The sequence below is a fragment of the Rhinolophus hipposideros genome, assembly GCF_964194185.1.
Source record: "Rhinolophus hipposideros genome assembly, chromosome: 11".
Taxonomy (NCBI): domain Eukaryota; kingdom Metazoa; phylum Chordata; class Mammalia; order Chiroptera; family Rhinolophidae; genus Rhinolophus; species Rhinolophus hipposideros.
In genome coordinates this window covers 7,014,521-7,039,559 of record NC_138057.1, presented here as the reverse complement: position 1 = coordinate 7,039,559, position 25,039 = coordinate 7,014,521, and the positions used below count along the sequence as shown (strand labels likewise).

The following is a 25,039-nucleotide window of genomic DNA, read 5'->3' as shown; positions in this document are numbered from 1 at the left end:
TATTTTTATAAATGGGATTCTGAAATTTTTTTTCTTTCTTCTTTTATTTTTTTTTTATTTTTAACGTCACCAGGGAATTTGTTTGGGTTAAAGAGCCTGGATACCACAGAGTCTTTACTATACCACAGGTCGCCTGCTTCTGTACACTTACCCAAGGCTTATGAACAGACGCACACAAAGTAGGCCTTTGATCCTGAAAACCTAGGGATCCCACTGGGACGAGGATAAATATTTATCTCTATTTGCTTTTTTCTGTTGGGGCCTGGTTTCTGGCTTGCTCAATGTCCTATTTGGCCAAAGACCAGCCAGGTCAGGAAAAGATCACTCCACAGTTCCAGCCCTGAAAACATGCGGGAAGAGCCTCCAAACAGTTCCCATATGAATTTTAAAAGGGTCATCTGAGTACACAATGACTGTAAGGAAAGATGTAGGGAGAGAAGACATTCTTCGCCCTCACGCTAGGTCAGAGAAGAAGACCAAATATAGAATATTCTTTTATAAATTTCCCTCCTCCTTAAAAGAAATTTTATAAATTTCTTCCCATACCCTTACCTAAAGACAAGAAATATTTCAGAATGTTCTAAAAGGGCTGAAATAGTTATCTGGTGGCTGCAGTGGAGAAAGAAGTAAAGGGTTTGAGGTCACACAGACTACAGTTTTCATATCCTGGTTTTGCTACCTATGAGCCAAGCCTCACTTTCCTAATCTGTAAAACCAACATAATTAAAACCTACTTTACAGAGCTGTTGAAAGGATTCACACAGAGGTCATGTATGGAAAACACCAGGCATGTTTCCTAGGAGCCGGGAGCAGGTCCATTTTGGTAGCAATACTAGCTGTATCCCACTATCTCTCTAGTAATGGCTCTGGGGTTCTGGAGCTTCGGGTCACCATGTTCCTTGACCCTAAACTCGAAAGCCGTAGAAAAGAAGGCAGGTTGTTCTCTGGATCTAAAATGGAGACCTGCCTCTGAAAAAGGGGCATGTGTCCATCTCTCCCACAAACCAAACTCATCATTCAGTGGAAAGCAAGATCTACCAAAAGCCAGTTGTTAGCTCCACCGTGTAGGGAAGAAACAACCAGCAGCTTCCTGAGCTACTGCTTCTGTAGAGATAAAGAATGGCCTCTGCAAACAGCATGACAGGCAGGAGTCTGTAGCTCTTACTGCTGCCATCACCGCCGTCACTGCCCATCAGCACGATTACTTCCCCCACTTCCGCGGTTGGTACTGCCATGGCTCCCACTGCGGCCATCACCACTACCTTTGCTCCTCCTCCCGTCACAACCACCGCTACCACCATGATCACCATCCGGCATCAATCAAGACCCTGGCTGCTAGACAAAGAATGACTAAAGGTAAACCTGACGAGCATGAAGCCTTATTAAAGAAGGTTATATTTGGAGAACTTCTGAATCATCTGTGCAAACTGTGTCACACCCATCTCTCAGCATGTACAAAAATGGCCCCACCTAAAGCCACTTGCTACAACAAATGCCACAGAATTGCAGAGAGACTCCTGGAGAGGCAAACTCTCTCCTCACCTTCCCCTCCCAAGTGGGATGCAGAGCAAGGGCTGGGCAAAGGCTCCCCAGACTCCTAGGCACGTCTCTAACATTGCTTTGTACCTGGGCCGTTCCCTGTATCCCAACACAGAGGGCCCAGAGGTGAGGGCTGAGTGGGATAAGGGCCGGCCATACTTCCCTCTGCCAGGAAGAGGCTGCTGTGTACTCCTTCGCCAGGAGTTTTGTTACAATGAACTTGAAGCCCACTGACAAAACAGCTTTGCCAGTGGTCCTATGGGAGGCTCATATCTTGGGAGAACAAGGGGGGCATTTACTAGTGTCCTGCCTGTTGCCATGAGGAAACTGAAACAATATCCTTTTAAAATATCTTTCTCGGAGATTTTTCTGTATTTTCCTTTGAAGACATAAAAAATATCTAATAACCTTGTCCATAATTTAAAAAATGGATCACAAGTTTTTGCTTAAAAAAAAGCTATTTTTTCCTTGCATCCTTGTAACTTAACAATTATAAACAGCTAAACTGAATTTTTAATTATCCTTTTAAAAAGACTTTTTAAAAAGAAAAGGTTATTCCTAGGTTGACACCAAATATGCCAGGTCTGTAGCTAGAAGCAAATTTTTATGGCTGGTTATAAACCCCTGAAATATGAGTTTATATTGGAAAAGCTGAAGCAACCTTAACTCTAACCACGCCAATGGGCGCCAATTTAATTACAGTCTCAGAATCGAATAAAACAGTCTCTCTTCTACAGTATCATCACAAAGAACTCCATTAACTCTCCAATTACTAAATGAGGAAACAACATTCTGTAGAGCCCAAGCCAAGGAGTAAAGAATAGTGCATGTTCCAACTTAAAACCTTGAAACCGAGCTTCAAAGTTCCAGTCTGCAGAAGGAGGTGCTCCCCTGCACAGTAATGTTTACTTCACTTATTTAAAATAACTGAATGCCTTTGCCAAGGCTCACATAAGACTATTTGTTTAACAAATAAAGATGTGTGTTTCCTGGAGTGTTTCTAATTGGGATCTGAGATCCCACCTCCTAAGAAATTCTGGGCTTGGATACCTCCCACAAGATGCCTTAGACAAGTAGGGATCCCATATTGAGGGGAGTGGAAGGTCTGGTGTTCATAAGAAAGCCTGCACATGGCAAAAACTCTGGAACAAATGGTTTGTCTCCCACCAACGCATCCATCACGCTTTCAACAGGAAAGGAAACTGGGGAAGGTCAAACCAATATCCAGTAGGATTTGTAAATTGAGCTATTCAGTAGGCAAGCAAACTTTAAAAATAGTAACTTGGGGGAGGCCAATTTCCCTCATCCCCTCCATTTTCTCACTCCTTCCTCCCCAATCTGCCGTGCTCCCCCTACTGTCTTTGCAACAGCAGTCAAACAGCCCTGGTTTCAAAGCCACACTAACATCTTGGGAAACGCCAGGACAAAATCAAAGATTCTTTGGCTGGGCGTGTAATATAAAACTTGCAGTTGTTCCTGTTAAATAAAAACAGCCATGTTAATTTTGGTGCCATTGAAAACACAGGAAAATGCTGTTGCCAAATTGAAAAGGGGAAAAAAATATCTTACCAAATGGGAAGCAGTTGTATTTTCAAGACTTGAGAAGGGTATTACAAAAACTAGAGAGCAAAATTGAAAGATGAAAAAGAAATGTTAAAAGGATGGTTGTTTTCTCTATTTATATTTTCTTCCATCAAGGTAAAGGAATGTACCCATGATTTCCTCAAGGAGACACAGAATTCAAGTCTCAGGGGTTTCATTCCTTCGGTCTGTAAATAACCAGCCATGGTCTTGCTTGGGCCACGAGCCCTCAGTTCCACCCTCTGCAAATACTCTCAGTAATACACTCCCGTGTTTTATAGATTAACTGAGCTATGTGGCTACCAGAAAAAAATATTCTGTACTCAGTATCCTGTTTTGAGTGAATTTTGACAAATGGTTAGAAGAGTATAATAATAGAGGCAGAAATTGTTCATTTTCTGGTTCTACCTGAAAGTTAAAGGCTATTCCCAGCAGTGTTTCCAAGTACCTCAGAGTTATTAAATGTAGTAGGCATCAAGCTATAATTGTAATGATGGATATAATCACAGGAGATTCACAGGAGACCATTCTTGGCTGATCTCAATACCTTTGGGCAAGAAACAAGGAAAAAGGAGAAGGAAAGGAAAGCTAAAGGAAGGAAGACTCTTGAAATTCTCTTTTTAGGGGATTGATTAGATTATGGAACATTGACTTTTGTTGTTGTTATTACTAAAGAATGTCATGAGAGGTTTTTTTTTTCTTTAATTTTGAGGATAATGGTAATAGTTATGATATTATATATTATTATCATTATGATTCCTGTCTTACTCTCCCCTGCTTAAACTGGTGTCCATACACTGGGGAAATCACACTAGATATCTTTAGCGAAAAGATATTGCTATTCCTATATGATTCTTTCCATCACTTTATAAATAGTAACTGAATGTCATCTGCATGCCTAGAACTGTGTATTATGCTGGTTTTGACACAATTCAACATTGGGTGAATATTTTTCATGGATGGTGTTTTTTCATTCCAAAGGCATGGCTCCCACAAATTGATGTCTTGGCAGTGCCCCGTATCCTCAGTGAGTACACAATAACCCTGGCCTTGAAACAAAATCCAAGTTAGATTTCCTAGTTCTGAAGTTATTGCGAAATTCTGATGAATCCTCCAAATTTGAATAAACAGATAGTACCTAAAAATTCACTGCCACTGAACAACCAACACTGTTTCTCACTCTGTCCTCCTTGCATTCAGTCTGCCATGGAAACCCAGGGGAGAGCCAGGGTGAGTTGGGGGATGACCGCAGGGAGGGCACTAGACACCCAAGACTCCCTGGGGGCTCTAGACTTCGTTGGATCTTCCGGAGAATCAAGCAAAGAGGGGTTAACAGCCTCTTAAAGTGCTGAATGAGAATTCAATGAGAATCAAAGAACTTGGAAAAGTAGTTAAATAAAATGAATTTCCAGGAACACATGCAGACCAGTCTGAAGCAAGGAATGACTAACCATGTGTTAATAAAGTAGTAAAAGGGAGCTGTAATGATCTTTAAATGGAAAGCGAGTCAGCTGCCCAGCACAACTGTAAGAGTTAAATGTAAGATTCGGGGATTGGTGAATGAACTCATAGCACCGGGGAGAGGTGGTTCAGACTGCAGGCTCCACAGTCAGAGACTGGGGTTGAGGTTCAGCTGTGTCAGTTGGGAGATGGGCAAACACAGAACTACTCTTTTCTCAGTTGCCTCATCTACACAATGCCAGTAATAATAGCCTCTACCCTGTCCAGGTTGTAAGGCTTAAATGGGACAAGATATGAAATGTCCTCAGCACCATGCTGGGCCTATGCTTAAAAGCTCCATAAATGGATCCTAAACTTACCATGGAGACACCTTTGCAGCTTCCTGTGCCTGGTTTTGAACTTTTCAACTTCTGAGCGATGAAGCAAACTAGCAAGTGACCAGAAGAAAGCAACTGAGATGATTAATGAAAAGAAAAACAGAAACTATAAAGAAGAATGCAAAACTGTTGGGATGATCTCGCCCTAGAAAAGCAAAAGCTGGAAGGTTTCCTAACAAAGCCAATACCCAGTAAAGCTCCCCATTATTCCGCATGAGGTAACCAGCTATTCTGCTGCTCCAGTTAGGCCATGAGGGAAGGGGTATTGTTGCAAGAGGAGGAAAGGTTAGCTATGAAAAAGGACTTCCTTATCATTTTCTTCTTATGAAGAGTCATTTCCCTTGGCCTTAGAGACCAGACAAATTTCCCATCAGATCAGGCATCCATTTGAAGCACAAGAAAAATGACCCTCCAGCTGCTGCTTCAGCTTCTAATGAGATCATAACATCCTTAAAGGGGTGTGAGAGTCCTGCCAAGGGGGGGATGGTGGCACAAATGACCAGCAGCTCCCTTCAGCACAAGCCTTCCAGCCTTCTGTGGCGGTTCTCTTTGTCTGCTCCTCTTAAGTGGTGACTGTCCTAACAAACCAGTGTGTGGATCACGGTGTGCTGTGTGTATCTGTAGGAAATCACTACCAGAGAAGTCAATAGGCTGAGTGTGTGTGTGTGTGTGTGTGTGTGCACGCACACACGCGCACACACCATGCAGGGGCTTACGGCTTATATCAATTTTGTATCCACTAAAATGGTTGCCCTTTATGACTAAAAAAACTAATTTGCCATGCTGATAAAGAACATTTTTGTCTATTGCTTGCCTCTTATTGATATCAGTAATCGAAAAAGATTACTCTGGCTAACATGAAACCATACTGGGATAGCAACCTAGGCTCTGCCTACTTTTAAAAAATGAGTTTTGAGAGATATGCTCTAGAATTATGGGGGGGGGGGGGTGCAGAGCGTGATATATGGACATTCAACTAAGCTTTAAAAAATATTTCAGCAACTCTGCCACAATTCAACCAATTCCTTGAGGAGCCTGGAAATTCCGACACATTTGGTTGTTTCCATAACCCACTACTTTCCACTTCCCTTTCTGGCATTTCATTCCACTTCTTCTGTATTCAGATCATGCTTGGCCTTCTGCCCAAGTCTGAAGATTAAAACCATTAAAAATCTGTCTTCTCAACATCCTCCTATTTTGAAAAAAAAGAGCAATAGCCGGCCCCTTCAACTTTTTCTCAATGTGGTTAAAGAATATTTTCCTTTTTCTGCCTTCCAATGTTCTGATTTGAAACCCACACAGCGGGATTATTTTGTAAGGCTAGTCGCTGGCCTTTGGTTTGGGCCCAGCACAGACTCTTTCCTGCCCACCTCCACGTCTCCGAAATAAATGTCCTGCTCCTGGAAGCCTAACTATGGGTCCCCACACAAGCTAGTCCTGTTCACTCAACACCAGGGCGCAACACAAATAAATAAAACCAACAGCTCCAATTGTATAAATAATGTCTAATTTTCTTAACCAGAGCAACAAATGTCATTTCTTAATGCTATTTAAAAATGTCATATATGTGGGTTCATTTTTAAAAAGAGGTTCTCCTTAAACCTCCAAAGTTACTGAGAATGGGATGAACATAACTTGACAGTTGTTAAAATAGACAAAATCTGAAGACCACCGCCATTACAAAACATGCAAAGGGAATCATCATGGCTTCCACGTGGCTTATTAAACTGGGACTGGGCCTAAATAAACAAGAGTGGCACAATGACATGTTAGGTTCTCCACCCCGCTTTACTGCATGTGGGTTCCTCCAAGTCTCAGCGAACCACACAAATGTGCTTTTGACATCTCCTCAAAGAGAAATTTCATGTGGTTTCACCTATAGTTACACCACTAGTGGGGGATAAATGAGATGCAGGCACACCCCTACTTCCCACAACATGGAGGGCTCAGTAACAGAATCTTTGTGCATTTACTGACTCTAAAATGCACCAAGTGCTCAACACATTCATTGTTTACAACTGTAAAATACTAAGAAAAACTCAAAGACCCATATTTTGGAAAAATCAACTGAGAACATCCATAGGATAGAATACCATGCAACAAAATAAAAAAGATGGGAAAACTCTCGAAGGCCTAAAAATAAATAGAAATCCAGGGTGTAATGTTAAGTGATAAAAGCACAGTGTAAACAGGGTGTGTGCTCTGCCTTCTTTTGAATAAGAAGAGTAAGGGGGGATGATAATCTATATAGTCTTATTGATTATTATTGCATCCACATGAAGACACACAGGAGGTTATACAAAAAGCTAGTAAAAGGACCTCAGGAATGAGAGGGATAGGGTAGATGGGAAAAGAAGTGGGGAACAAAAATAGAAAACAAGTTCACCAAAGAAACTTACTATTCAAATGCCTCTTAAGGTTGATTCTCTTGCAAAAGTGTCTTAAGCCTAGTCTGGCCTAAAGGATTATCTCAAAAACACAGGCAATGTTCTTTACAAAGTGCTGCTGGTGCTTCTGGGAGAGCGGCCTCGGGACACAGCTCAGTGGGCTGCTATTCGAAAGAGAGCAGCTTAGGAGTCACCTCTCCTGCTCTGCCTTCTCTGTCCTGGCTTCCCTTCTCACTTGGAGCCTCTCAGGCTCCATTTGGAAGGGGCAGGTGTGGTGACACGGGGTTCTTTGGGAAGTTTCCGTCACGCAGTCACGTAGTCCTTTCAAGCACAAGTCAGATAGTGCCTCTGATACCACTGAGGACAGACCAGAGACAGCTGCTTCGGGAGTGGACAGGGCTCAATTTTTGAATCAAAAGTCATGGTAAAAGAGATGAAGGACACAGAGCTTTGTCTGACTGGTGGACCCGGAGCCCCAAGGGAGCTCAGACAGTCCGACTGAATCCAGGCAAGGTCCCAAATCACTGGAAGACCAGGATTTCTTTTCCTTTGTTATGAGATATGGAAAAGGAACTTAGAAATGCATTTGACCTATACCAAAAAATGTCCAGTGGTTTTTATTCTGCTGCCTCCTTTAACTCTTTTTTTGGGGAGAAGAGGGGGGGGGGGTGGGAGTGAAAAGTAAACATGTAAACGACTAAAGTTGAAGCTACATACTTGAAGGTAGACCTAACAAGAATGTAGCTGCTGCTCTAAAATGCTGCTTTAGTCAGTTGAGAAATTCCATTTGCACAATTTGAGTGATGTAGACTCAATTCTTTCTAACAAACCGTCCATGTTTTTACACTCCCACGGTATCTTATCACACACACCTATCTTGATTTTCTCCCAGGAGCTACTAGTTCAGAGAACCACGGATATTCTGGGTTGGTGGGGACCTTAAAGTTTGTGATTCACAATAATGAGCAAAAACCTTAGGTAGTTTTTGACCCACAGAACTACGGAATTTCTCCAAGCCTGCTGAAGCAAGGGAACGATACTTGCTGAGGGCCTACTGTGTACGAGGCATGTTACATATGATCTTATCTAAGGCACACGAGGGGCCTGGGCGTGAGTGACTAGTCCCAGGGAAATTGAGAAATTGCTGGGGGTTCAGAGTAGTCAACGGCACAGCTGGACTGGCTCTACAGTCTGTGTTCTCCCTCCATCACCTCGAGGGGCAGAAGGATGAAAGCGGACTCCACAGAAGCCTGCAGTAACGACACAGTGTGCAAAAGGCTAACCAAGGAGAAGCAAACGAACTGACAGGCTACTATGTGCACTCGGTTGCCGCCGGCTTGCCCTGCGCAGCTGCCAGCCCACGCGTGGGTGTACAGGTTCGTACTGCTCAGCTCAAGCAAACAACGTCATTAGGATCCACTTGCCCTACGCCTCAGAGGCCAAGAGTCACAGAAGCCTCAGCCCTGATCCCGGCTGTCTGCACCTGCTGGGACTCATCATCCCACAAGACCAACTATGCAGCTAAGCACAAAGCAGAGCGTGCCCTGCCTGGTAGACGGAAAATCATGGGAGGGGCTGGGCATGGAGGCCTCACTAAGTAGCAGGGACTCCAAGCCTGACAGGCTGGGGAGAGTCACGACAGGGCTCATCTTGGAAAAAACAGTGGGGAGCCCATGAGAGCTGGGTCAGAGAAGGACAGGGAGCTTATCTGTGAGGATCAAATGAGAGAAAAAAAAATCCATGAGGATATTCTGCAGGCTGTGGATAGTTAAAGCTAGATAGCGTCGTTGTTAAAGAATTTGAAGGCTGGGAGGTAAAGAATCAAGAGTTGTTCAAAGCCCCTCACTCCTTTTTCCAATCCTAAAGTCTCATAGAGCTTTTGCTTGTAGAGGCAAAAAAAGAAATACAGTGGTACCTCAGTTTTCGAACGTGATCCGTTCCGGAAGACCGTTCGAGTTCTGAAACGTTCGAAAACCAAGATGCGGTTTCCCCATAGAAAGTAATGCAAAATGCATGAATCCGTTCCAGACCTTTAAAATCAACCCCTAAAACTTCAAATTTAGCATGAATTTGACTATCTAATGATACCATAGACCCATGAAATTTACTGCGTTCGTAAACCGAAATGTTCGTCAACGGAGACATTTGAAAACCAAGGTACTACTGTAGTCCTTGTCAATTGGTCAGGGCGCTGAGCTGTAAATGACAGAAACCCAACTCAAACAGCCGGGACCAAACAGAGTTCTAATTCGAAGGCCCACAGCTGGACGGGAGGGGCATGGGCACACTTATGCATGCCATTTCTCAGCCACGTTTCTGCTCCTCGTGCATTCTGAGACCAGGTTCCTCCTGGTGACTGGAAACACAGTCCAGTCACTCACCACACCCCCTTCAGCCACCTCTCCTCTGCACTCCTACTGGGAAACCTCAGGGAAGGACTTGGGCCAAAGGTAGGGAATAAGACTGCAATACAGAGATGTCCCTAGGGCAGGGGGCTGAGGAGGAAGTGGTCTGTGTCCCAGCAGGGAGACAGTGTGTGACACACTGCCATGGGCTGGGAAGGGGGACGGCTGGAGAAGCACTGGTCTTCCCCTCAAATCCCAACTCAGATCTCAGTGAAGTTATCTGGAGGACCAGGCACAGATATCTCCTCCAGCCACTTCTGTGAGCCAACTGAATGCTGGGAGCCACTGCTGGTAGTGACAATGTTGGAGAGGGAAATGCCTAGATCGGGACCTAGTTCTTTCAGACTTTGGAGGAAGTGTTACAGAAAGATAAGATGCACATTTGGTCTTGAGAACAAACACCCTTTTTCTCATCTCTGCCTTTGGGAATATAGCACAAATTTCTTCAACCACTTGGGCCTTAGACATGGAAGCCAAGGAAGAGGCGTTACCTGGGTAAGGAGCCATCAGCTGTCTCCTCAAATAACTGGCACCTATCCAAGCAATGGTAGGCACGAGGCTGAATCCAATGGGCTCCTTTCATTGGTCCATTCACTTTCCTCACCCCAACTTGCAGCCAACAGTTTGCACGGCCTCGGAAAGCAGGAGAGACACTCAAAGTTTAAAAAGATAAAATGCAAACAGACGCAACACAGGTAACCTGGACCACACAGGATAGGTCAGAATCATTCCTCAAGAGGACACCCCTGGACAGCACTTAAGCTGAGCAGGTGACCCCCCCCTCCCTCTTGCCCAGGGGAGCTGATCACCAGTACAGGTACAGGGGCTGGGGTGGAGGGTCCCAGGCTTCCTGAATTCCTGCCCTGGCCTGGGGACCGGGGCCTGAGCCTCCTACCAGGCAGTGTGCCCTGCTGAGCTCTGGGTCCCATAATCTCCTGATTGCTTGCAGCTCTGCAAGGGGATATCAAAGCCAGGAAGAAATGGTTTGAAGCCAAACAGAGGGGATGAGAGAGCAGGGAAGGCTGATTGGGGGTAGGAGGAGTCTGGAGGGGATTGGGGGGGGGGAGGCCTGGGGGCTGGGAGGGTTAGACCAAGGAAGAAGAGAAATCAGAATTAAATGAAAACAGGGTTTGTAGCTGGGCCCCTCTAAGCAGAGTCCTGCCATGCATGCATTAACCCTCCATCGATGAAAAAAAAATCCAAGGACCTGGTACCTGCCTGCTGGGGCACATAAAGCTCAGGGGATGTAATATCTTCCAGGTGGGTGTGCCCAGAAGCACACAAAGGTGCTTGACAGGTCGTTTAAAACTGACTGTCAAGGTCAAAACACCACCACCTGCAGGTACAACTGAAATGTCTTCATCATCCGGCCCTCTGGGTTCTCTGTTGTTGTTTGTTTTAAACCAAAGCCCAGTTTGAGTGGCAGACAAGCCTGACAAGTGTTCAAACATATGTGCGTGCAACTTATTAGCTTGCAAATGGAGCTATATGGAGGCTAAAACAAGGGGAGGGGGAAGAAGTTAGCTGCTAACTCTGATGCGGCAGGGGCAGGGGGCTGAGAGGTAAATCGCCAGGCTGCAGGAAGGAGGTTCACCCTTAGAGCATGCTCCTGACTCAGGGTTTGGAATGCTGTTTGGAACGGATGATGCATAGAGCAGAGGCAGTTATTAGGAAAGGAAGGCGCCCTTGCCCTTGAGATCCATTTTGCAATTAAAGAGGGGTAGGAGACGCCCCTTCTGAACCTTCTGCTTAAGGGCCTAAAATGTAAATGCCTACTGCTGCCCAGGTGCCCTAGGAGTATAAGAAAATCACAGGCTTCTGATCTGACTACTTCAAACATCAAAAAGAAAATATATGTGTATGTAAATAGTTGAACGAAATTGAATCGCCCCCACCCTTGTTTAAAATAAAAACTCCAACCCAATTAAATCAAAGTACGTTAGGGCTCTAAAACACTCTGCAGGTGACTCTAAACCAGCCCCTTACTTTTCCAGAGGAAAAACTACTAGGCCAGGGAGGCCCGGTGACTTGCCTCGGATCCCAGCCTGTCACTGGGCCCAGCGACGAGGAACACGAGCAGGAAGCATCACCAGGGAGCTTCCGCACCCTCCCCTGTCCTCAGTCTGACATTCTCAGCTGAGGGAAGACGGCAGGGTATGGAGTCCATGAAAGCTTTCCAGGAGACACCTGCCTGTCTAGAGATACCCACACTGTCCCCACCAAACACCCACTGCTTTCTACCACCTGCAGCAGAATCATCTGGGCGATGATGTGTTAACATTCCAGATGCCAAAATCCTACCCCAACCCACTGAATCAGAGTCTGCATGGTGGCACCGGGTGGTGGCAGGGATCCCAGGGCACTAGCCCATCTACCAGGGTGCAGAGAGACACGACAGAACTTCCTTTATAATCGTTTTTCCCCTCATCCTTTTATAATTCTATTCTTGTGTGTATTTTATAGTGTCCATAATATATTAACACCATACTAAATGTATACAACTCATAAATAAATATAAGTACACAGAGGGGGTGGTTGTTCAAAAGGAAATGTGTAATCAGGAAAGTGTGAGGCCTCCTGCACTGAACCGTGAGCCCATCCTTCTCACAGAGCTAAAGCAAGGCCCTTGCCCAGCGACTGACACATGGCAGGTCCCCAGCGGCCACTGACAATGAAAGTTCGAATCCACAGCCAGCTTGACAATGGCCTCCAACGTATTTCTGAATAGAATAATTCACAAACTATGTTTTGAGCAGGTGGTTTTTGGGGGACCACAAGGGTCCTGTGAAATGTGCACTATAAAGGGGGACCCCTAAGCACATTTAGGCGAATAGTGCATGTTCTGGTCCTGTCTTTGAGATGCACATATAGACCAAGATATTAAATCAGGATAATAAGGATATTAAAGGCTTTCTTAGAAGCCCTCCCATAAGGATTCCTTTTAACTTGGTTTAATCCATTCATTTCCTAAACTAATTAACCCACAGTTCCTTTTCCCACATTATTAAAATTCCACAAAACTAGTCTTCCTTGGAACCTACTATAAAAAGCTGTGATTTAGGCTAAAGGTCTCATATTTTCTTGTAGCCACAGAATCGTCAGCATTCATCACCTCTGTCAGTTGATAGGTATCTACTGAATGAATTCTTGGCTTTGCCCATCCAGCCCTATCCAACCACCAACTTTCAATAGGACGCTCAGCAATTGCACACGCATGATAAAAGTCAGAAACTGCAGCTGACTCATTTTCAAAGTAGGTTCTCAGGGTCTGAGAGGAGACCAACTCAAAACCTGGGAGCCACCAAGCATAGTTCCAGCCCAGCAAGCTGGCCTGAGGAACCGAAACCCACTGGTGGGTCACCAGGCTCACAAGAGCAGCCTCTGCTCCTTTTCCACCCCAAGTCTTGGCCCAGGAGCCAAGTGCCATTCACACTCTCCTGAAATGAAATTCTAAGATTTCCATTTCATGGTCAGAAGAGGAGGTAGTTATTTTCAGCAAGCTAACTGGGAAGGTGAAGGGCAGATTTGGCATTCTATCTTCTGGAACAATGTCTAGACGTCCCGAGCAGTCATCTCTATAAATAGCATGGTGAGTTAACCAAGAAATAGAACATGTTCAGCTCTGAGCTTTCCTCAGATTAAGTCAGGGTTGACTTTTGCATCGTACCCACAAACCTGACAGAGTAATCAATTTTTAAAAAAGATATCCTTTTTTTAAATGAGTGTTTCCTCACTTCTTTGGCCTCTTCAAGTGGACACTTCTTTTTAGAAAAAGGTAGCTGGGATAGTCTTCCAAAGTCACGCGAGGGCTGGATAAAGCTACGAAGCAATGTCTTCCTTACCCACTTCGTGCACAGGCCTCTGGGGCTCAGATGTGGTGGGTTCCAGCAGCATAGTGGCTGTAATACAACATATGGAGTGTTCCCTCCAAACAGGGCCCTCATACACTGTGCCTTGCTTGAGGACCATTTCTAGAGTTGGTGTTCTCCTCAAAAGGAGTCTAACCTTACAAGAAAGACAAACACCACTCCCTGCCCACACACCTACATAACACATCCAGAAGCCAGCAGCATTTGCTCACTCAGACTATTTGTAGTGGTCCGAGGAGTGAAAACCTGCAAGATTGGGAATATTCCAATTCGGCGAGTTGGCACATTGAATACCATTGTTATTTTTCACCCACTGTATGCTCTATTCAGCAATGACGTTTCTGTAGAGAAATAAGTGGGAAGAGCAAAAAGTTAAAGACTTTTCTTTGCAATGGAAAAAAATTAAGGCAGTGCCGAATGGCCATCTCAAACTCAAGGGCTGGAAGAGATTAGGGGCCTATGATGACATCAATAGAGAGAGAGAAGATTAGAAATGTAGGTAGAGGGATGATTGCTTCAGGAAGGCCTTTCAAAGGCCTGACAACTTCTCTTGAAGGATGGCCCCAGCAGTGTTCTCTGAAGGTAAGACTGTCAGTCTATGTGTGTGGAGAACAGTTCAAAGAAAACAAAACACTTAAGCGTAATCTTTCAGAGGGTGAGGAATCATGGCGTAATGATGATAAAATACTACTTCTGGATCTGACAAGCAGCACAGCTGTTTAATGGCAAGAAGAAGATTCTGGCTAAGCCAAAAGCTATGAGTTCACTCTGCCTGCTGTTCCAACAGAAGAGAAAGCCTGGCCCCAACATACCCCTGTGAGCCAGGAATTTGTCTGGTACCCAGATTCTGTGGCTGCCTCAAAATGAGCCTACAGTGACCTCTGATCTTCAAGTAGACTCCATGCCACCCCTGACTCCCATGGGGAGCCGCTGAAGCAAACATACACCTCAGAGAGGGTTACAGATCAGTCTTGCCAAAGTCTGAACTCCTGGCTCTGCAAGCCATCCCAGAATGAGACCCTTTGACTTCCCAGCTCTAAGTGACTTGGGATATCATCTAACCTCCTGCACCTGCGCCGAAAAGAAGGGAGCATACACACGCCTTCTCACTACCTGCTTTGTCAAAACTAACCAAATAATCATGGCCAAGGGCTTTCAGAGTTCCAGAAGAACATCACTTTATAAATACCAGCTCCTATTTCAAGGAAGAAAAATGAAAGAACCAGGACACACTAGAAGGGGAAAGTCCTTCTCTATAAAATAGGAGGGATTAACAAAGTCAGATAATTTTCTCAAGAAGAAAAATAAAAATACAGAACAAAATGGAGAAATGAACACAAAGAAAGCACCAAAGGGGATGCCTGGGAGGGGGCCTAAGCCACCTTCCCAGATCTTGGGACTCTCCAGGAGTTCTGTTTGCTCATCCCTACAGCAAAGGCAGGGGTGTCAGTACACAAAGCACTAAAATTTTACAGGAACAAAAAGCAGGATGGTATGAGCTGCTTTCTACCAAAGACACCCACCTGTTTTAAAAAAAAAAACAAACAGAGAAAGTTATGCTGGGAAGAAAACAGGGTCAAGAAATGCCCTTCGAAATATTTTTAAAAACAATCCATGCAGAAAGAAATTTGAGAATTTATTCAAGTCTGGGAAATAAACAACAACAATAAATAAGAAATAAAATCCACATACAGTCCCCCAAATCCTCAGCACATCAGAGAGCAGAGTAGCTGGCAGCCTGGGTGAACAGAAAGGTACACTCATTTAGAGCTCAAATCAGATTCCCGAAGGAAAGAATTGCTAGGGTCGCATCCTGCCTTGAAACCAGGGGGTCACATCCCCTGACATTTAAAGGATTGTTTGAAAGTATGTTGGTTTGGTTTGGGGATCAAAAAATTCAAGTAGAAACTAACAATGAACAAGCAAAGAAAAATTCCCAAAGCTGTGAAACCTTGCTATTTAAGATAATGACAGAAATTTATGACTGCTTCCTTCCCGGCAGAAAGAAGCACAATTAGAAGGCTGAAAACAAGAGGCCCTTTGTCCCAGCATGTTATGTTTTGCTGATTCTATTACACATTGGCTGGGAGATAAGAATAAACAGGACAACACCCAGTCTAACGCCAGGAGGCGGGGAGGAGGGAAAGCTGATTACATTCATTCTTGGGCATGTATGTGCACACCGTTTATTTGCAAATTGAGGTACTTAAGAAAACTGTGCATGCAATAGTCAGGAACTACTACAAGCATTCAGAAGAAGCCTTTTATTGCACAATCAAATCTTTTAAGAATAAGCCATGTGTGATAGGGAGCTTTACAGTTTTTCTGTACTATGAAGTACACTGAAGGTATTTAAGTAATGGACGATTATTTCTCTATGCTGTTTATCAATCCTATTTTTGTTCAGTCTTTTAAAAGCTTAAAATTTAGGATAAGCAAACATAAACACAGCTTCCCTCCCTGTGACCTACTGTGTCAAAGAAGCTTGCAAGGAATCGGTCAGCATCCCTGAGAAGAGGAAACATGGTGACCTGAGACTCAGCCCTTCTCTATAAAAGACAGTTGCTAGTCTGGGCTCCAGGGGCTCTCCTGTCCTCCCAATGGAGAATTCCGCTCAAGGACAGCCGCTGCTGCTAAGCCAAGTCAGCTTCTAACGAATCTGTCACGAGACAGCAAGGCACTGATGGCCCAGAAAACCGAGAAAAGATTTGCTCTCTCTTATAAGTCTCTCCCCGTAACACCTGACTGCCTGGAACCAACAATCTCTACTCCACTTCTGCCATTTCTTAGTGGCTCCCTCTCACTCTTCCTCATACTGGTGTGCAGATGGCTCAGATGACCCAAGCCTAGAGGGACCGCGGAATCTCCCAGCTCCTAAAACGAGTTTAAGGAGGGGGTGAAGGAAAGCCATTCTAAGGCTCATTGCCCTCTAGCTATACTGGCCTCTTTTCGGCTCCTCCAGACCGTTATAATGAATGGTTCCCACCTTGGGGTCCTTGGACTTGAACTTTCTCATTTCTCAGCCTGGGTTGTTTCACCAGAGTGTCCAAAGGCTGGCTCCTTCCCATTCTCCAGTCTCCTTGCCAATGTCACTCTTTAAAGCTTTTGCTCCCCATGCAAACAATGCTACCTATCCCAAGTCCCTCTATCACTTACTGGGTTTTATTTTCTTCATAGCACATATCTGAATTATTTGTTTTTTTCTGTATACTGTTTTCTCCCCTGAGTAGCATGTAAGTTCTATGCGGACAGAGACCTTGTGAATCTTGTTCATCCTTGTAGACTCAGCATCTTAAATCCTACCTGGCATACAGTATGCACTTAATAGAAATTTATCGCAAGAATGAATAAATAAACAATGAACAGATGAACAAGACAAGCTGGTACAGAACCAGTAACAAAAAGGTCAAAGCAGAATTTGTTACCTATCATCAACCACACTGCTGCTTTGTTGTTTGCTTGTTTGTTTTTCCAATTTTCCCAAAGGGACCAGAGCTGAAACTACTTGTGAATGGTTGAGACGGGAAGCAGAGGCATAGAAGACATGGCTTTTTTACTCAGAGCTCTAAACATACATTAAAAACTACTCCTAAATGGTTTGTAGGAGATTCTTGAAATTCAAATAGAAAACAGGAAAAAAAAAAAGACTGTATTTGGATGTCAGCAAGGTAGTTCTGCCAGCCTAATTATGCCCCGTGACATGTAATTGTGAACTGCTGAAAGACAAATGATGAAGCAAAGCGTTTATTATAAACACATTCGGAGGTAAGACTGAGGTGTTAATTTTTAAGCAACTGTCATAAATCTGGTTCCAGGATATTATTCCATTAACATTATCATTATTATAACAAAGAGTGTAAGCATGATGATGGGCTTCTTTTATGTATTTCTCAATACCTAGGAAATTAGGCTTACTAGTCAATCCCTAGCTGAGACACCTGAGAAAATACTAAGATGCAATGAAAATGGCGGAAAACTAATTATACCAACACAGAGAGAGCTGTTCTATACATTAGAGATCCATTTAAAAGGCATTCATATCTTCATATAGACATCATATCATACAATCTAAGAAATGTACCCTCCACGGCTCCTTATACGGCAGATTCAGCCTGCGTGGAAGGGAAAAATAAACAAAACAGCCCACACTTACTAAATGAGAAAAGTATGGGAATGGAACTTTCAGTAGTGTTTTAAAGACAAACTGGTGATTTTTCTCAGAATCGGAATAGAATGAAAGCATCTCTTCCCTGCAGCAGTGATTCAGAAAAGGATTGGAGGGGGGTATCGATAGGTAATGAGCCCTATTATATTAATAGGTGACAAAAATCACGAAGTGCAGTATCGATATTCTAGTTACTATGTATTATTCACCTTCTTATAAATTGATTTGCCATTTTCATACATTCAAGTTGTACAAATGTGTTTTTACCCACTTCACTGAAATATCAGAATCAGGCTCAAAAACAGACTCAGAGGGAGCGTTTTAAGATTATTCAGATAACCCATGATATGTACTATTTAAAATCCAGTGCAGTCACTATGGATATCATCCAAAAATTTAAAAACTCTTTAACATGGTTATTAATAATTTATCCATTTCAGTTCATGTGGGAATGTTTAATGTCATTTACTAAAAAAAGAATGCTAAAATGGTATAAAATGGTATTCATTAGGTTTAAGACCTAATCACTAAAGAAGTGCAGAGGTATGGAATTTATAATCTTGCATACATGTTTATAAAATGTGGACTCGGGGAAGGAAGAACCATTTAATTTACCAAGAAGTCCTTTGATCTCTAGTGCATAACAACTAACAGGGCAATGGCAAGTTTCAGTGGAGGTCTTTCCAGACGGTTCCTACCAGCCTTGGGATTTCTCTGTTCCTGTTCAGGGCACCGAGGTGACCTGGAAGAGTGTCATTTTTGTGCCAGTTTTGCTTTGACCAGGAGTAAGGCAGCAGGGCCCCGGGGGCCAACTGAGTCATAAACCCCACTCAGTCCCACGTGGCTCAAGATGTTGGGATCCCAAGAGTCACGCCAAGCAAGTGGAATCAATGTAGGTCAGAGTCAGGGCAGACAGAGAACTCCCCCAACCCCAACTGTCCGGGGAAAAGACCACAATCCCCCCTCCACGACTCAAATGAAGGGAACAGTAACTAAGCCCAGGAAAATATCTAGGACAGGGCAGACCATATCCACAGTCTAAAAAAAAGGGGGGAAAAATGGAAAATAAATGATATTTGACAACCAACCACAAATTTTTAAATGTATGGTTCTACTGTTTTTAAGCATAAAAGCGGTCTTATTGCTCCTAAGTTATTATCACCATCACATTTTTTTGACATTTGTGCCCGGTACCATTTGGCCTTAGAGTTCTTAGGCTTATTGCTTAAAAAATACAGAGTTAGGCAAGTTTAAATCACTTTAAACATCTCAAAAAGCAGCAAACACACAGCTTACGTGCCTGGGCCTGCAAACTTGAAAAGAGAAGCTTTATAGAATGGCTTGCAGGTCAACAAATCCTGATTTTGGCAGACTGGTGTCAGGAAGGAGCTATAGGAAATAAGGTCCTCTGTAGGAAAAATACTCTGCCTTTGGTTCCCTCAGGTCAGAACTTGGAACTGTTAGCAAACACGCCCTGAAAAACTGCAACTCTCATAAAGTGCTAAAAACTCCCAAATAAACATGGCCCCGCAAAACTGTACAAATGAGAAACATTTAATGAACGACCCTTTCTTTGCCAATAATTCTGCTTAAATTAAGTCCAGCAGACTCTTCAAAGGGACCAGAGAAGCCCCCTTGTTAAGACAAATTCTATATATAGACATCCAAGACAATTATATGATGCAAGTAACCAAATATATATAATTATCCTAGTTTCTACATTCCCATTATCTTCATAAATATAGGATAAAAATCAGTCTAAATGACTTTCTCAGACCTCCTCAAGGATTAAGGCAGCCAGCTTTTTAAAAGTATACGTATGTAGTAAAGATCAAAAGCAAATGTTCTGGTCAGTTCTTTTCTACTCATGGGTTTTACTAAGAATGTGTGCAGTTTTCAGGTAAAAGACCACAAATGACAGCTGTTCAAAAGCATGGAACTTAATTGGTAGCAGGAATTTCCTTGACTAACATGGAAAAACTTGAAGTCACATGTTTTGATTAGCTTATTTTTCCCATCCTTAGTCAAGCATATTCACTGTTAATGATTAAGATTTTTCAAACAGAAATATAACCAAGTAAACTCCTGAGTACATAACCAAGTAAAATGCTGAGTGAAACACCGCTACCTATTACTAAATGAACAATGGCACAAATGAATGAATTTTTGGTGTAAATAATATATAGGGAAAGGTTCAACTTGCAGGTCTTGATTTTCTATAGGAACTAAACTGAGACAAGAATAATGTATTTATTGTATTAAAAATTAGTAGCAGGACAAGTCCCTCTCTTCCCCTCACCTCACTCCCAGTAAGCCATCTGCTTTTAGCTATTTTTCTGGTGATGGATTTACACCAATCCATCCACAGTCTCTCTGACACTGGGGTTCTCAAGTTGTTGCCCTTGTGACCAATGGTGAGAATGGATGAGACAGCTGGTCAGGATTAGGCAAGCAGCCTATGGCCCTGGAACCAAGTTGTGTCACCCTGCCCAGAGCCATGACCTTGGGCTCATGAGCATTAAGCTCTCACCACCTAAGCTAACCAGACACTGATCAGCCACAATCCAACATACATCACTCTGAAGGCACACTGTGTTCCTATCCCAGCAACAATGTGATTTTATTTTTAAGGCAGCTGAATTGAGCCAAGACACCCAAAGGCTTGAGCATGGTGGAGTCTATGCACAAACTGTCCCTCAGGGCAGCGAGGAGATGTCCAAGTACAAGTCAGCGTGACCCTTCCATCCTAATCAAATGACAGCTCTGACAGAGCTCAAGGAAAGCAAGAAATAGTCCAAGAATTTTTCAAAGCATATTCTCTCCACGTGCCACAACAGAACAACATACCTGGCCATCCCCAGACTTGGAAAGTTGGCAGGGACGATGAGAATATCCAGCCTGGAGAATGGGTGTGTTCCCAGGACAGAGTGTGCTGCTGAGAGGCAAGGAGGGACCAGTGGCAGAAGGGTCTCTTGGCAGGCAGCTTGGAGGCACACTGGAGCAAAGACCCGATGGGGAATGATCTCCTGGATGGCAGCAGAAGCGTTCTGGAAGCGGCAGGGGTAGTCCATGTGGCGACAAACCCCAACACACCTGGAAACAACACAAAATAAGTAGATGCGCTTTATGGTAATCCAGATTTGTAGTCTCGCCATGGAGTGAGGAACTCTCACAGACACGGCCAACTTCTAGGAGGCGGCAATTCAGACAGGCTCACACGCAAAGACAGTTATCTGTGTTCTTCATTTGTCTGTTTCTGTGCAGTGGTGAAGAACTATAGGTCAACATACTTACTGATGTGCTCAATCCATCGAGTAGTTTCCATCTAACCTAAGTGAAAGTAGGAAAGTCTTGTTTTAGACTAAACAGGGGACAAAAGCCTCAAGACTCAAAACAACCACACAACCTCCTGCCAAAACAAAAAACAATTTCTGCCCTCAGAAATGTACTTTCAAATATCACCATGGGCAAAATCCTCTCCAAATCAGGGATGATTCGTAACTCAGAAAAGAGGCAATGGTGTAACCACAATAAAGATCCCATTCTGGAATTTCCTAGCATAAAAGATGGGGGCTCAAGTAAATAGCAATGAACGAAATGACAGTACAGGTTCCAACTTTTCGAAAGAGCACAATCCATTCTACTACCTGGAAAAAGTAATCCAGGTGTTGTGTTGCTATTAAGGAATACAGAGATACTTTTGATACGATATTTTCCCCAATCCACTTCCAGTACAAATTTAACTGAAATTTAACCTTTTAAGGAAACAGGTCAGAGCTCAGCCCGCATCATCTGACCACACCACGTTCAGCTATTCCGTCAAAAGGTGGAGCTGAAACAGAATTCCTAGAATCTGACTCACAGGCCTCAAGAGAACTTATCTACCCAAAGAAACCGACATTAAAAGGAGCTCTCTTTTTTCACCTGTTAACACGTCCTTTATTCAAACACAATGGAAAGCCCCTCTTCTTTTAATTTACAAATTATAATTCTAACTATAGGGGCTTATTAGATTCACAGTGAACACTGAAAAACCTTACAATACGGTCTGCCCCAATATGGGCAGACTGCAACAAATTTGGCAGGCCTCTCCAAATTTCTGAAGTGCCTTTCACCATCCAGGACCTGCACTTCACCATCCAGGACCTGCACTTCACCATCCAGGACCTGCACTTCACCATCCAGGACCTGCACTTCGGCATCCAGGGCCAGCACTGCCCAAGGAAATCCCAGAGCTAAGGAGATAAGCCTCACCCTCCACACTGTGGTCCAGTGTAGTACACGGAACACAGCTTCCAGCAGTAATGATGTTTCATCACAGTTGAGGGTGAAAATAATGGGTAAAGACTCATAAAGACTTCCACCAGGATAAGGTGACAGGAAGAATACAATTGCTGACACTGAATGCTAACTGAAGTCCCAGGACTGATGATCCTGCTTTATGGAGAAAGTGAGTCAAGGTACCTGTTGGTAAACATTTAACTAAAAAGGTTGCAGTGTCCACATAATGACTAGTGCTGTGCTGGAGCATCAATGTATTCAAAGTTCTCACAAAGTGAAAAACACCATTTATTGAATTAATCACCACAATACCGTTTCCTAACATATTTACGTAGGTATATAATGTGCTATAGTAATTTAAGCATGCACTCTTTACTGGAAAGCTTTCAGAGCACATTAAATAATGGAGAAATTAGAGATGAAGAGAGATGTTCAGGACAAAGTTGGGGCATGAGTTTAAATTTTATCTACCAAAGCACAATTTTGCAAAGAGGCATTCCATTGCCCTATTAGGTTGGTGCAAAAGTAATTGCGGTTTAAAAGGTTAAAAATAATTGCAAAAACCGCAATTATTTTTGCACCAACCGAACAGAAACACACCATGGAGCAAGACTATTTTTGCAGCCAGGAATCCTAAAAGTTAGAGAATAGTCTGATGTAGCCAAAGACATACCATAAAAACCAATTTATTCAAGAGAGAAAAAAACGAGTTGAATTCTCTTGATATGAATGGCGCTAGCCAAGGTAATAAAGGTTTCCCCAGTTGGGTGAATTAGCACCATTTTTCATAATCAAAACCTCGGAGAAAATGCAGGACTTTAAGGCAATCAAGCTATGGGTAGGTGACACCATTAAGGTTTCCAATAAAAATGGAAACGGCATCAGGGAGGCCACCGGGGCTTCCGGTTTCTACGTGGGGATCAGGAAAGTACAACTGGCTAACCTGGGCCCTGAGGACAGCGACTCAGTCCTGGGGCCTCTTTTCCTCACTTCTGCCAAGGTCTCACGGGAACGGGCTGCTGGGGGAGGGGAGGAATCGATTGGAAAGGGGTGTGAAGGAACTGACTGGGGTGATGAAATGTTCTCTGTGTTAGCGTGTTTACAATCGTCAAAAATTCATCAAGCCGAACACTTAAGACCTGTGAATTCTGTTGTATTAACAAACAAACAAAAAGCTTAAAATGGTTTCTAAGATATCTTCTGGCACTGGGATTCTATGACAACTCACCACATGAGCCCCCTTTATACAACCGCTACGTTCCTGAAGCGGTGAGGGAATACTGTACTTTTATAAAGTCATGAATACTGAATAGTCTTCCACAGACCAATATTGACTCAAATCCTCTATCTTCCCTTCAGACTAACCTTCAGTTACAAATCCTTGTACACGTATGTGCCTACTCCAATATGCTCTCAGTATTAGCAACAAATCAAGCATTTGTAAATAGCTGCTCCTTATGCCCGACTTGTAATTAGAGCAAGCATTTTAATAGTAAAGATTAATAATAATATTTGATTGTTAATTAATAAAATCTGTAACACTAATAAGAATAGTAACACTAATAACTGCTACCACAACTGCTACTTACACTTATTAAACATGTGCTATGTGCCAAGCACTGTTCTGAACACTTTATATACACTTTCCCACTTACTCTGCACAACATTCCTAAGAAATAAGAACTGTTCATGACGTTGTGAGTCACCATAAACTCCTCCCTCCTGACGCGCCTTCTCCACATACTTCATTGTGCTTCTGAAGTAAATGTGGCTCCTGGAGTTTTCTCAAAGCTGAGCTCAGCTGCTCTCTGGTTCTTCAGTTTTCTGTTCCTCCTTGTCAATATTGCCCATTAATATTGCCAAGAGTGAGGAGAAGGGCGTATATATTTTAGGCTGGTAAATGACGGGAAGCAGAGCACAACAATGGGCTGAAATTATTTTATAAGCGGTCTCTCCGAAGAGTAAGAGTGACTGTGTTTTCCTCGGAATCACAAGATTGGAAACTGCCTCAAGAGGTTTTCCTTCAGCCATCTTCTTGTTTCGAGACAGGGCTGTACTGAAACCATCTGACACAAATGTTTCCCTGTTGTGGGTTTAAACCAAATTGCTGGTAAGTCTCCCTTGGAAATGCATATCCTTGTTTCGCACGCCCTCCCTTGATTCAACCTGACAATTCAGTAACTACTGTGTTTCCCCGAAAATAAGACCTAACGGGAAAATAAGCCCCAGCATGATTTTTCAGGATGACATCCCCTGAACATAAGCTCTAATGCATCTTTTGAAGCAAAAATTAATATAAGACCAGTATTATTTTCGGGGAAACATGGTATATCCTGCATTCTGGTTAGTGAATGCACCCACAGGGTGCTGCACACACACGTTAATAAATTTCTGACCCCACCTCTCAGGAGTTTACAGTGTTTGGAAAGAAAAAATTGTAAATTCTGGTAAGTTCAGTGACACGGTAAGATGTTTACACAATTTACTAACATATTTTAGCAAGCAGAATACATGCCTGCTAAACATCACAATTGTTCACCAACCCCCAATGCGTTGCTGACAATGACATCAATATACATGATGACGTAGTAGTGTGTGAAAGCTGGATGTGTTTTCTTAGGGTGTTCAGTACATTGCAAAGCAAAATGAGGTATGTGTGATAAGAGGTCGAGAGCTGGAATATCCTGGGGCAGCGAGGGCTGCAGAAATCAAACTATGCAAAGGCTCCTTTCTCAGTGAAGGGTGTACTAGAAACCAGCATTTCTTCTCCCTATGATTTATACCCACCATTCTTGCTTTTCTACGCTTTCAAAGAGAAAGAAATAGGACCTCATCATCCAAGGTCCACAAGGGAACTTTCCATCGACTTCACATCTCTCAGGACAACCTCATTCCCCCCCAAATCTGCCCTTCTGCAGGACTAACAACCTCAGTGGCTTTCCATGCTTTTCCATGCTTCGTGGTGCCTAATTTC

General features: G+C 43.3%; 1 protein-coding gene across 4 annotated transcripts in view; it reads right to left on the bottom strand.

The window, feature by feature from the left end:
* AOPEP (aminopeptidase O (putative)) overlaps window positions 1–25,039 on the bottom strand; it is a 359,188-nt gene that overhangs the window by 250,793 nt on the left and 83,356 nt on the right. For all 4 annotated transcript variants that reach the window (XR_013994463.1, XM_081066804.1, XM_081066805.1 and 1 more), the window contains one exon: window positions 20,632–20,877. Coding sequence is in view for 3 of the 4 variants with exons in the window: in XM_081066804.1 (XP_080922930.1) it covers window positions 20,632–20,877 (246 nt within the window). In the remaining variant the exon portion in view is untranslated. The remainder of the gene's footprint in view (window positions 1–20,631; window positions 20,878–25,039) is intronic.